Here is a 13,531-nt window from a genome sequence, read left to right as displayed (position 1 = left end):
TGGAGCGGCGACGAGGCAGGAAGGAAAGAAAGAGTCGCCTCGTTGCCTCTTGACAGTCACATGACGGAGGGTTAAAGGGGACGCGGTCGTAGTTGAAGGCAGGTGTGTGAAGGCTCTGGGGGGTGGGAAACGGGGGTGGAGGTGTAAAGATGTAACGCCCGCTTCGCGGCTTCAGGTGCGTGAGGTGCCTTCGACCCAACCCAGTGCTCAAAACGGTGCATAGGCGGTGTAGCTTCTTCCACCCACTTTGCCTTTGCTCTGGGGACGTCAATAGGGAGCTTTGCCGCAGCGGGGCGGGGGTTCTTTGAATTGCTTGGCTGATGCGAAGAGCGTCGGTAGCTCTTTTTTTCTTCAGTTAATCTAATCAGAGTGTTCGATGGGGGAGCCCGTTGTGTTTCAGTGAGATTGCTTAGAAATGGGATGCAATTGCTGGTTAAGTGTTTGACCAGGAACCACAATGTCCAAGGAGCAGTCTTGTAAGCTAGTTTTTGTGAACCGTTCCTATAAATTATTGTGCACAAGCAAAATTAGTGAAACATCATAGCTTCTGAAGCTTATTTATTTGGAAGCCAGTTTCACCAGTTTCCAAACGATTATGCTCAGAGATTCAGTCTAAATGCTTTCGTTAGCGCCCAGCCTTCTAGTAAAAAGCTGACCATATTATTTTCAGGCTAGTAGCCGTGTTGGGCTGCAGTAGAACAGCAGGATTTGAGTTCAGTGGCACCTTAGAGACCAACATGATTTTCAGTATATGAGCTTTCTAGAGTTAGAGCTCCCCTCTTCAGATATGAGTAGCAATGGAGATCCCTAAGTCTTTAAAGTCTCAGGGATCCCCATTCCTACTTACATCTGAAGAAGGGAACTTTGACTCTAGGAAACTTATAAGGTCTCTAAGGTGCTCCTGGTCTCAAATCCTACTATATTATTTTCAATGTATCTTGTAACGAAATGCTCCATGTGCTTAGAGATGCTGTTTATCAAGTTGCATCTCTGTTTTTGAAAATAGCTCCATCTTGAATGTACAGGAGCCTGTTAGCTGATTCAAAATGGAAGAATGAATTAAGACAAATTAAACCATTCCATCTAAAGATACTCAAACAGCGAGATTGGCCTACTGTGTTCTTCGGAAGGCAACTAGAGAAGTTTGTGGATTTCACATCACCTGCTTTTTCGTTGGAATGGGTTGTAATTTCTGAGTGCTGTTACTCCATGCTAAGTGTATTAGAGCCAACACAAAGGAAAGTTGACAATATAGTTTTACAAAGAAGCCATAACTTCAGGAAATGTTACGGAGTTAGGTGGAAGTGCTACTGATTTGCTCATGTAAATGATAAAGTCCTGCCAGTAGAAAATAAGCAGCACTTACTTTTTTTGATTATGTATATGTTTCCAGAAAAATAAAATGGGAGAGTTTCAGTTTCACTTGATAAATAGCAATTAACAATGCAATTCTAAGCAGAGGTGCACCATTCTTGATTTCAATGGACTTAAAAAGATGCAACTTTGCTTATGAATTGTATCGTCAATTACCACTACAGACACTAGGCATATTTGGTAGTGTGTATGGACCTGTTTCATTATGCCTGGTGTATCCATGCACTATAGTCATTATAATTAATTGTTCACTTGAGAGGTATACCACCAACTACTGAAGCCATACAGTTGTGTATAGGTGACCCAAACTGACACGTGAATTTTGTCAAGCAAGTAAGAAGAGAGACTCAAAAGAAACAAGATAGCCAAAGAACGGGAGGCCAAGAGAAGCACAAAGGGGTTAAAGAAAATGCCTTTATAAAGTCTGGTTCTCTTTCAGTTAGATTATGCTGCTGCTGTGTTTATAAACCCTGCAAATATAATATGGGCATCTCCCAATAAAATATGAAGCGCCGTGTCTACCTATTTAACCTGTTGGTTAGCAAACGCAATACTCTCTGCCGTTAATATGGGGAGCCTGGCTGTTGATCCTGGATCCAAGTAACAGCTTTTTAAATCTATGTAGTATAGCCATTGCTGCCTCATGTCTTGCCCCACCCTGAGATCATTTTGCACTAAGCAGGGTCCAGTGCTCCAGACCAGTAAAATCTACAGACTTGGGCTTTCTTCATGCAGTAGTATCTCTGTTCACTTTGTTATTTTTTACTCAACATCCAACACAATCACTTGCTATTTTGTGACTTTTTTTGGTGGTCCTAATAAAGATACTGCTGTCTGAATTTATCTTTTCTAATGAACCAACGTGTCTGTCTTAATTTTTTTCATGTCACCGTCCTGTAGTCAGGATCATTTTGTATTTCTTTGGCTCTATGCTTTTTTGTTATCCTTTGGGATTCATTGTCATAACTAAGTGACTGTAAACCAGTCTTAACCGTGAATCATTTGAAGCCAGTTAACTTTGGCTTTTTGTAGCCCGTATTTAGGGAAAATTGTGACAGCATGAGTAAAGCCATAATCAGTACCTGCATTTCAGACTTCTTACAATTGGCTTAGTACTGGCTGGAATTGTCATGGGTCAACTTTTCTGTGGATTTGTATTTCCTAGGCAAGGCACCATATGACCATTTCCAAATTACCAAGATGGTTGAAGATAGGGATAGAAATTTTCACCATATTTATATGCTGGCTTCCACAAAATGTGGATGTGGCTACAGACAATGCAATGCAGTTCAACACTATATAAAAATAGACCAAAGACTCAATGTACTAACCAATTGGCAACAATAGAAAATGAAGCAGAAACAGGAGAATGGCTAAAACCACTAAGATAACGGAAGCAGCAGACCAACAAGACAAGAAATAATAATGATAATCATCAAGGGAAATAGCTGACCAAACTAAACAAAAGGAAGTTGGAAAATAAACAATGCTTAGCCTTCATCAAGAACTGGGGGAAGCATTCCGCAGCCATGGGGCAGCTACCACCTGCATCACTTCTGAAGTGGGGAGGGCACAGAGAACCTGAGATGTAGAACACAGAGCTTGGTTGGGACTATATGAGAGCAGATAACCTAATCACAAAACATGTAACTTGATCTTTTCCAGGAGTCTGGACGATTCATTTGACCATAAGTGTTTAATAACATGGCTGACGTAAGTATAATTATCATTGCAACACTTGAACAGAATGCAGTGCTTGACCCATTTTTGATGCTGATGGTGTAGGCATCATTAGATTTCAAGAGTCTTAGACTTCATGAGATTGCACTGTAAGTGACTGTTTAAAGGACTGCATAGGATCATACTGCATGTGACTGTGTTTAAAGGGCAAACATCTTGTACCCTTTCTTTTCTCTGCATGCTTATTGAGTTGCTTGGGGATTCCAGTTAGTATTAACAATTATGATGGCAGTCTTGGGCATGATTATTTGGAATTCAGTTCTATTGAACTCCATGGGGCAAGTAAACGTGCATCCTATGTAAGTAAAGCCTGGCTCATTTCTGTTTAATAAAACCAGAATGGAACTGCATCACTTCTTGTATGTGACATAAATGATTCAGGAAACTTCTGTTTTCCTTTTCTAGGATCTGAAAAGATTTCTGTACAAAAAGCTGCCAAGGTAAATTGCCTGCTGAGATTAACTTTCTGCACTTGCATTTGTCAAATATCCTAACGTTTTCTGCGAAATGGAATTTGAGAATAAGTCCCATATATTTCCATTAAATTCACTATAGTGATGGCAAATGGTCATTGCTTTTTAAGTACCTATGCCATAGATATTTGTGTCCTTATCTGGTTGTGCACATCAGTATGAAGGGAAAGGAGTGTTGCCGAACATCTAAACCGATGGTCCTGCTTTCTCCTCTGTTTGCCTTCATCCTCCTGCTCCCGTGGACTAATCAGCTTTGTTCTCACAGTAAGCCTGTGTTACACCTACATATTTCAGCTGCCGAGCTTGACGGTAGCTGCAGGTCATTTTCTTGGGCTGCTCTGATATCACAGACAACTTTTCAAACTTTGGGCTGAAAAGCTGACTGCTTTTTAACTATTTGATATATGGACATCTTTGGGTTAAATTAAATGTCATTGATGCATATTTCATGTACTTTCATATGACATCCTGCAGTATAGATTAATTGCACATTTCCCAAAGGCCTTTGTTGGGAACTGGCTCTTACTTGTAATTCTTTTATTGCCAGTAAACCAAGTCAGGATCCAAAGGACTGCAGTTCAATCTTCTGCTGGTGCTTTCGATGCCTCACTTTTCCTCCTGTAGCCCCTTATATGCCCCTGGAAGCCAGGAGTGCCAAGACAGCTTTTAGAGGAGCAGCATGCAAGGCAGTAGCAAGGGAGTTGCAGCTGGAGAGGGGGAGTCACCCACCTTGGAACTCATCTGGAAATGCTTTCTGTTTACATATGGATACCAGTTTGGATCAAAGCCACACACATCAGTAACTAGGCTTCATACTTCCGATAGTACAAACCCTAAGACAGGCAATTCATGAACTGAAGACTAAAACTGTGTGTCCCTTAAATGCTTGTTATCTTTTTTCCAAGGAGCTCCTAGTAGAATCCATGAATTCTCAGAAAGTAGGTCTAGTGTGGCTTAGTTTCAGAAATGGACCTATGCCTTTGAGTCCTTTTGGAAGGATCAAGAATGGAAAGAACTCTCCGAACCTTACAGCCCATGAAAGAGCCCTTAGGGTTGAATGGTGACAGCAGTGCACTTGCATATTGATTGTGTTTTAAGATTATTTTTCAGACAATACATTTCAGTCTTGAAAATCCATGAACTAGCCTTTAAATGTCATCTGATATTAAAGATTGTAATTGTTAAATGGATTAATTGAATGTTACTTAAAAGCAAAACAGCAGCAGCAACAGCCATGCAAAATATTTAAAATCCTACTCCATTTTTCTCCCCCAGTGTTGAAGGACTTCATGCTATTGTCGTGTCAGATAGAGATGGTGTGCCTGTTATCAAAGGTAACTGCTAACTATGTATTTTTAGATAAGTGAATGGAAATATCTGACTGGAGAATGATTACTGTACATTCCAGGCTGGATCCCATGGTTGCAGAAATGGAGGGTGCTTGCAGAGGTGGATCTTTCCTCTCTTTCTCAGCATCCCTCTGTGGCACCCTGCCCAGGAAGGCATTTCTAGGGATCACGTAACCCTCCGGACATAGGACGGCATCGGCTCATAGAAGACTGCAGTGTGTGTAGTAACTGGACAGAATCACCCTAGCTCATTTTTCCATTGACAGAGGAAGTGAAGCAAGCTGTCTGTTGGCACATGAGCAACGTAAGAGAAATTTCTGCTCTGCCAGCTTTTTTTGTGAACGCTTCCACTGGATCCCAACCCTAAGTATTTGAAGTACAGTTTTGTTGAAAGGCAAGATATTTTTGCTCAAATTACAAATGGATGGCAATGTGGGATCCTATCACCCTTCAGAGGTACAGTGTCTGTCAAATTCCTCTACATCCTCATTCCAAAGGGGGATTTTAAAAAAATCATCATAGCACAAGACCCCTCCGCGTATTAGTTGTTCCCTGCCAGCAGAAACGAACCAATGAAGACATGTGTCAGCGGGAAGAGCAATATGTCCTTTCCTCCTCACCTGGATTGCTGGAAAAAAGTACTAAGTTTGAGGAAGCTGGGTGTAAGCCACTTCCTCAGTGCTTCAGTGTTGGGTAACGGCATGAGCTGTTTTTTCATGTATTACGCCAGTGAAGACAAAAACCTTTTTAGACTTTATGATGTAGTGAAGGCAAAGCTGCCCTCAGGGCTGTCTGGACATGGTCCCAAATGTGAGGAGAATTCAAAGTTATCCGGTCTAATTAAAATATGCCTTAAAAGCATAGTGTTCTGGCACTTGATTATCCAGGGCACTTAGTTAACCAGCATCACCCAGAGGGCAAGCTCCTCCCCTCAGCCTCCATACCCCTACGCTAGCCCCCTAATCCTGCCTCACCAGGCAGCCAGCTTGATGCCTCAAGCCATTGCTGGGCTTCTGACAGCCAGAGCTGCTAGCCGACATCCTCCTCAGGTGCCTTCTTCCCCCTTAACCTCCCCTGAGCTGTTGGGAGCCCGCTCAGTCAGAGGGCTCACAGGCAGTTGGCCCACGACTGCCTGCTGCCTAGAAGAGTTCCATGGCTGTAGGGAAAAGGTCCTGTCACTTGCTCTGACTTTAACGGTATAGAACCTTGAACAAAGTAGGCCTGAGAATTAGCTGTTTAGTTTTCAAATCTGCAAGTATGTATTGCTTCTTGTTCTCACTGTCCCAATCTTGAGAAAGATTTTCATTTGACACCTGGAATAAATAAACGTCTGACTTCTCTTCAACCAGAGGGCTGACTATCTGCCAGAGATTGACTTTTAGAGAGAATAATCCTCTCAGTGCAGCGTTGTGGTTTAGAACAGTCGAAGAAACACTTAGGGCATGAAATTTGTACTTTGGTAGCCAGAAGAGCTCAGGGAGATGGCTAGGTAATGGTGCAGGGCATCCTATCCTTGCTCCCAGATTATTGGAAGCCTAGCTCAGTACAACTTGAGAGTTTCACCAGGTGCTCCCTGCACTTTTCCAGAACTTCATTCACAGCTGTGGAAGCTAGAGTTTTCTTAACTGAAAGCTGAAATTATTGAGATGCTGATAATCTGTAATGAAAATGCAAATGTCTTGCCTCTCTCTGTGCATGCATGTGTATCACATTCTTGGTCTGCCTGCAAGGCACTTTTTGAATGCTTAAGCAAGAGAACGTATTCCAGATCACTTATTACAGATTCAGACATCCTGGGTGTGCATGCACACATGCTCCATACATTTAAAGCGTGTTGGTGGATCAAGGAGATTCCCAATTAAATAAATAGCAAGGAGATGACTGGGTGAGACTGAAATTGGCCTGCTTCTGCAGCATCCCAGAGGGAGGCCAGTAACAATCCTTTCTCTGTGTCCTTACACTCATAGATGTGCCAACTTAGTGCAAGTAGTATGACTTTAGAAGACTCCTTGTGTTGTTTATCAATGCTCAGTATTCTTTCTCTTGATTATGAGGTCTAGAGTTGTGACTTTCACCGCTCATGCTGCTCTTCAAAAAGAGCAATACCAGTTGTTCTGCAGCAACATACATAGATGCCAGATACTGAATGTCTTCTTGTTGTTGTTGTTCTAGTTGCCAACGACAATGCTCCAGAGCATGCTCTTCGGCCTGGTTTTTTGTCAACTTTTGCGCTTGCAACAGATCAGGGCAGCAAACTAGGCCTCTCTAAAAACAAGAGTATCATCTGTTATTACAACACGTATCAGGTAAGAGGCTGTTGTGGTGTAGTGGTTAGAGTGCCATATTAGGATCTGGGAGAATCAGGTTCAAATCCCCACTCTACCATGGTGATGTTGGGCCAGTCACATTCTCTCAGCCTAACCTACCTCACAGGTGTGTTGTGAGAATAATATGGAGGAGAGAAGAATGATATGAGACAGCTTGAGTATCCATTGGGGAGAACGGGGGTATAAATGAAGTAAATAAATAAATATTTCTTGGCTTGCTTGTTGTGGATGAATGGATTGGTTTTGGAAGTGATATTGTGTGAGCTTTATATTAGTCAAGTCAGATAAACAGCTCTAGTTTCTTTCTGGGACTTCTTCCATCCCTCAAGCACAACGTTTACAATTGTTGAGTAGTTTGCTGTATCATAAATGTCCTGGGCATCATTCTTCTCCACCCCTCTAGTATACTCCATGTGCCCTTTAAAAATGAAGTTGTGTGTGTATAAATGAACATATGTTTATGGATGTATATAATCCTTGTAGCAAGGAGACTATAGTAATAATCTACTGTGTGAGCAGGATTCCTCACCTTGTAGGATTCGTCCATGGTCAAGAGTGGTAGGGCATCTGCTTTGCATGCAGAAGGTCCCAGGTTCAGTCCCCGACATCTCCAGTAAAAAGGACCAGGCTGTAGGCGATCTGAAAGGCCTCTGCCTGAGATGCTGGAGAGCTGCCAGTCAGAGAAGACAATACTTTCCTTGATAGCCTAATGGTCTAACTAGGTATAAAGCAGCTTCAAAAGGGTACCTTATAGAAGGTGGTAGGGTTGGAACTGCTAAGCTGCAGTAGAGCAGCACAGTCAATTGTGGTTTTGAAGATTGTATTAACACTGTTGAAAGCAATCTTTTTTTTTTTTTTGCTAATTGCTTAGAATACTTGGTTATATTATCTTGTATTAAATTTGCTTATAAATATAATTTGTCAACTGTCAGGAAAAGGCTCCTTTATTGTTTGATTGTTTTTGAAGTCACCGTCTCCTTTTTTACAGGTGGTTCAGTTCAATAGGCTACCTTTGGTAGTCAGTTTCATTGCTAGCAGCAATGCCAATACAGGTATGTTTCCAGGATCAAGACATGTTGTCATCTTCAGTATCCAGATTGCTAGGTTCAAAGTACATTGTAGAATACATTTGTTCAGACATAGATATGCACTCAGTGGTTTAGGAGCTCCATGTGTCTGTTTGAGGTGCCACCTGTGACTTGAACCATTCCGCAACATGGCATCCACCCCATTTTTGAGTTTATTATTGTTGTTGTTGTTGTTGTTATATCCTGCCCTCCCTGCAAGTGGGCTCAGGGTAGGTTACAACAGAAGATAAAATATACAAGATAAAATCACAATAAATTAACACAGCTTTTTAATAAAACACCTGCTCACCGTATAAAAACCATATAGCATCTGATGGAGGTGGAGGTGCGGCTTAACCATGTGTGGTTGCTCATATATAGGGGGTAGATGGTCAATACCCCTCCCCTACAGACATAGAGGAGACTGGGAGAGAGGCTCATTTGATGGAAACCCTGATGGCCTCAACCATACGCCTGGCAGAACATCTCCATCTTACAGGCCCGCCTGAAGGAGACAAGATCTTGGTGGGCCCAGGTGTCCTCAGACAGAGAGTTCCACCAGGTCGGGGCCAGGACCGAAAAGGCCCTGGCCCTGGTTGAGGCCAATCGAGCCTCCCTGGGGCCAGGGACCACCAATACTGGGTGGGTAATGCTATTTCCCAGTGGGGCTTATGGCTGGCAGCTGGTTCCCACTTGGCACAGAGAGAGATTCTAGCCACCCTGTCTCTTGCAGTATGGGAGTTCAACTTGAAAGGTACTCTTAACACAGGGAAGCATTTCTCTTTTAACATCTGATTTAATAGAGTTGCTTTCATGCGGCTTTGAGTCATATTAAATCTGACTTGCAAGCCCTTCCCTTCACTACAGATACACAAGAGCTAGCTAAGGGGAAGGCAAGCCTACATGCTCAGAGGTACTCTGGTAATTTAAAAAGCTATACATTCAGTATTAGTTTTGATACCTCATTGTGTGTGTGTTTGGTGGGGTGATAAACAGGACATTCAGTAGTCATATGGCTCTTTTAGTTGATGGTAATTGCGAATGTAGCTCTCCATTAGCTGTGGAGTGAGAAGCAGTGTGACTACGGTTTCAGTCTGTTGGGAGGGGGCAGGTTATCCTCTCAGGCTGCATCAGTTTACAGTGCAAGCACAGTGGCTTAGACCAAACAGGTGTAGTAGCATCCTGTGCCAAGGCCAGCAGGGCAGGACTGCACAGTTCCACTTGCCACTAAACAGGAAAAGGAAAATTATTGCTTTAGCTCTTGGTTGGTTGAGCTGCCTCGCAACACTACAAGGGCATTGACTCGATGTCCTCTGAGGCCAAAAGTGCTCTGCAGGCATCTCCATCCTAGCACTGGGGTGTGGAATTTATTCAGCTGGCCCCAGGCCCAGATTCTACGTTACTTCTAGCTGAATCCAGTTGTATAGTCGCTTCCCCCCTCCACCCCCAACAGCAATGATTCTTTTAACTCAACTGCTACCACATGGTTGAAGAGATGCCAGTTTAGCTCTGGGAAATAAACTGTCTCCTCTCGTCTCTCGAAGGCTGCTTCTTCAAATAAAGACCTCTAAACCTTTCCAGCTACTTTGCTAGTCCCATAAGTAGCGTGGGCTGAGTTAGACTTCTGAATAGGTGCAGAATAACAACAACAATGCCAGGTTTATGAAATCCATTGAATACATAAAGGGGAAAAATCCTATAGTGAGAAAAACTATTTAATAACCACAGAGTAAAAGAAAGGTATAAAAGCAGACCTAAACTGTACCTTTCTCTTATAATGAAGTCAGAGGTAAGAATAATAATGTTGCCATTACCCAGTTTCAGTTCCCATGTTTTTGTGATGGTTCTGACAGCTTCTTGAAGCCATCTTTCCACTGTGCCAGAATCTCTCCTCAGAAACTCCCTTCTCTCCTTGAATTCCTTGGGTTCCTAACTCCTCTCTAATAAAAGGGGTCCTTCTCCTTATTCTAATCAGACCCCTTCCCTTATACTTAGTGGCAGGGCTTTTTTTCAGCTGGAATGCGGTGGAACGGAGTTCCGGAACCTCTTGAAAATGGTCACATGGCTGGTGGCCCCGCCCCCTGATCTCCAGGCAGAGGGGAGTTTAGATTGCGATCTAAACTCCCGTCTGTCTGGAGATCAGATGGCGAGGCCACCAGCCATGTGACCATTTTCTCCAAGGGCAACCCACTGAGTTCCACCAACTCTTTTCCCAGAAAAAAAGCCCTGCTTAGTGCTATATATACCTAATCTCGTTGATCTCAAAAATTCTAGTGAACCAATTATTAAGACGACTCCTTATGTTACAGGGGAGAAAAACTTATTCCATTGTCTGCTCACCATTAACATATCAGTTGCCACCCTCCTAGCTAGGCAAGCTGAACAACAATTAGAGAAACTGATTCTGCAGCTTTTATTCATCTGGGAGGGCTATGTTAAACTAGCCTCTGAACTCTAGCAGATCTTGAGCTGAAAAGGTACTTGCACAGCATTAGACTTAAAATATAATTCTCTCAAAGACTGGCTCCGAAGCAAAAATAGTATCTGTTGCTGCCCCCAGCCTATAAAACATTCCCCTTTTGTGCCAGGCCTGGATTCTGTTTCACCTCTTCACAGTCTGGCTTTTAGTCATCTACTGTGAGATCGCCCTCTTATATGCTGCTCACTTCTGTACCAAAAAGTTGAAGCAAAATTTAGGTTCTTTCCAAATACTCATTTTCAGTTTCATCTGTAAAGGGAGGAGGGCAGATGGCGTGTGCTTACAAATGCCTCCCTTCTGTATGCTATAAAGATTTCTGGTTTTTTCCCCATATTTGTAGGTTTGATTGTAAGCTTGGAAAAGGAGCTTGCGCCCTTGTTTGAAGAGTTGTGGCAAGTTGTGGAGGTGTCTTAATTTAATCCATCTACAGAATGCAACATCTCAGTACCAGAGAGAAAGAAGTCAGTCCTTTTCAATGACCTGTCATGCAAATGTCACATCCTCTTGTTTTAAATTTAAAAAGGAAGACTCTTCATGGCACTGCACCTGAAATCACACACTAGTATATGAAACGAGATTGGGAGAGATGAGTGGTGACTGCCTCTATTAAACTATGAGGATCTTTGAGTGACTCCTGTGGAGTTAACCTCAGGCATGCATTGTGTGGATCGTATTTCATGAAAGCTCCAAAGCAGGAAAAATATGGTTTGATTGAATAATGCTACCCACAGCTTCCTTACTGTGTGGGGGCCTCTGCCTTCTGCGCTGTCATTACATAAATTGGGAGAAAAACATTATTTTAGCATTATCTTACAAAGATAACATTGAAAGGGGAATTTTTGCTAGCACTGATATGCAATCGATAACTGAGTAAAAAAACCTTATAAAGTTTACTGCTTTTTAACAGATACTTTCTAGCTCTAAAGCACGTTTTGTGCATAAATCAAAGTTCCCAGTAATTGTTCTCTCTACATGATTTCTTTATAAAATAAAATCTGTGTCATCCTGGTTGTCACTGATGTCCAAGGACATGTAATTGTGGTGCTTTGTTGGCTCATTTACCCTTGCTTGTTTCTAAATAAATTTAAATAAAAGTATTTATAAGATATACAGTCTGATCTCTTTCTTGAGAGATGGCTTTGTAACTTTTGCATCCTTTGATACATAACGCCTTTATAATTTGCAAGCCAAAAATACAATGTAGAAACCTAGGTAATGGGAATATTTGTTTTCCTTACTGGATAAGTTTGGTGAAAACGCAAGGTTTTTTAAAAAAGAAACTATATTGAATTGCATATTCTTCTTCAAGATCAAAAAGAATATTACAACAAAATTCAGTGAACCAGAAAGGGATAGTTAAGGAGGTTGTGCTCTGTAGGTTGAGGATCCAACATACTGGAGCTTACCATTTTGTTCTGACTGCGCTCTGCATAAGAAGTGTCTTGTGTCAGCAAGAAGGTCCTTGCACTGAAAGAATGTGTGAATGCCAGTGGAACAAAGTTGTAGGATCCTACCTGATATTATTTCAGCCACTGACACACAAAAGAGGTTTGAGAAGTCTAGATGATGTATTTCACTCTGAGAGCAATTGCATGACTGTTAGTTCCTTCATGACGCATTTTTCCCCATGTGGTTCACACTTGTGCAAAAAGAAGTGTAAAGTAGGATACAAATAGAAATGTGAGCATATGTATTTAATTCTCATGCATCTGTCTGGAAAGCAATGTGGGATTTTAGGTTATTTTGCATGCATCAGTGACAAAACTTACACTTGGCTGTTTTATGTACATATAAATTTCAACAAAAAACTAACACTGAAAATCTGTTCCTAGTTTAAAATATGACTAGATTTAGGATTCTGACCCATTTAATAAACAGATTTAGAAGCCATTTGTGATGGAAGAGTAAAACCTTGTCTACAGTAAAATGTAACCTTGCCTAAGAAAAGCAGGAGCCATTTTTTTAACTAAAGCGAATGAGCTAAACCTACCTGGAGAGGTGACAAAGATTTTACAGCAGCATAGAAGGTAATTTGCGGCAGATTATGGGGTGAGTCCAGACTCAGTTTTTCTTTCATGCAAGGCACTCCTCTCAGGGGTTCAGAATGTTCCTGCCTCCCCCTGTTCCCTTCGCAGCCCACTCATCTCCCCGGAATGCTTCTCTGGGGAATGGGACCCTTGGGAACAGCATGAGAAGCAAATCAGGGGTCTGCAGCAGGAAAGGGAATTGGTAGAAACTGCCACACACCCACCCTTTAGCAAAACATTTAGTTTGGATCCAACTCTCTGGATTCCATCCAGCTGTCATTTCCCATTCAATCCCCTTCTGTGTTACAGTTGCTTTTTACCATGAAAGACCCATGATTCCCAGCATAGCCTTTTTAGTGATCAAAAGAGACCTCTCTTTGCTTTTTCACCAGTGGGAAAGTTAGTTGGATCCAGCCTTGCTATATAATGAAAGTGCCATGCAAAGAGAAAATAAACCTGAAAGGCCATACAAAGTTTCTCTTGCTGTCGGAATGGAATGTAAATTTTAGAGTAGGAAATAACAAAAGAAGGAAGTAGAGGACTTAAAAGGGAGAGAGATTTATCTTTAGTTGTAATAGTGGTTTTGCATCCTTGAGCATGTTATCATTTTTATTTATTTTACTATATTTATGCCTTGTCTTTCTCCCCACTGGGAACCTAAAGCAGCTTACATCATTCTCCTCTCCTCTGGGTTA

At 41.9% G+C, this 13,531-nt stretch overlaps 1 protein-coding gene across 2 annotated transcripts; it reads left to right on the top strand.

The window, feature by feature from the left end:
- Window positions 1-11,917, top strand: LAMTOR3 (late endosomal/lysosomal adaptor, MAPK and MTOR activator 3). 2 transcript variants are annotated; one of them, XM_054990057.1, is made up of 7 exons: window positions 1-102; window positions 3,040-3,087; window positions 3,520-3,554; window positions 4,863-4,921; window positions 7,109-7,242; window positions 8,252-8,315; window positions 11,150-11,917. In XM_054990057.1, exons 2-7 carry the CDS (start codon window positions 3,079-3,081, stop codon window positions 11,221-11,223), a joined length of 375 nt encoding a protein of 124 aa, XP_054846032.1. In that variant the 5' UTR covers window positions 1-102; window positions 3,040-3,078; the 3' UTR covers window positions 11,224-11,917. The 2 variants fall into 2 exon arrangements, with proteins under 2 accessions (XP_054846032.1, XP_054846033.1); XM_054990058.1 differs by lacking the exon at window positions 1-102 and adding an exon at window positions 154-175.
- Window positions 11,918-13,531: the final 1,614 nt, after the last annotated feature.

This window comes from Eublepharis macularius, chromosome 10 (assembly GCF_028583425.1).
Source record: "Eublepharis macularius isolate TG4126 chromosome 10, MPM_Emac_v1.0, whole genome shotgun sequence".
In the NCBI taxonomy this organism is placed as follows: Eukaryota; Metazoa; Chordata; class Lepidosauria; order Squamata; family Eublepharidae; genus Eublepharis; species Eublepharis macularius.
The sequence above is the reverse complement of the archived record's forward strand: the minus strand, read 5'-3'. Positions and strand labels throughout refer to the sequence as shown.

What these genes read in the sequence shown, in the direction of transcription:
- LAMTOR3 (XM_054990057.1), top strand. An exon ending in TGGTGTGCCTGTTATCAAAG is followed by an intron (nt 4,922 to 7,108) that starts GTAACTGCTAAC and finishes TTGTTGTTCTAG; the next exon opens with TTGCCAACGACAATGCTCCA. An exon ending in TAGCAGCAATGCCAATACAG is followed by an intron (nt 8,316 to 11,149) that starts GTATGTTTCCAG and finishes CCATATTTGTAG; the next exon opens with GTTTGATTGTAAGCTTGGAA.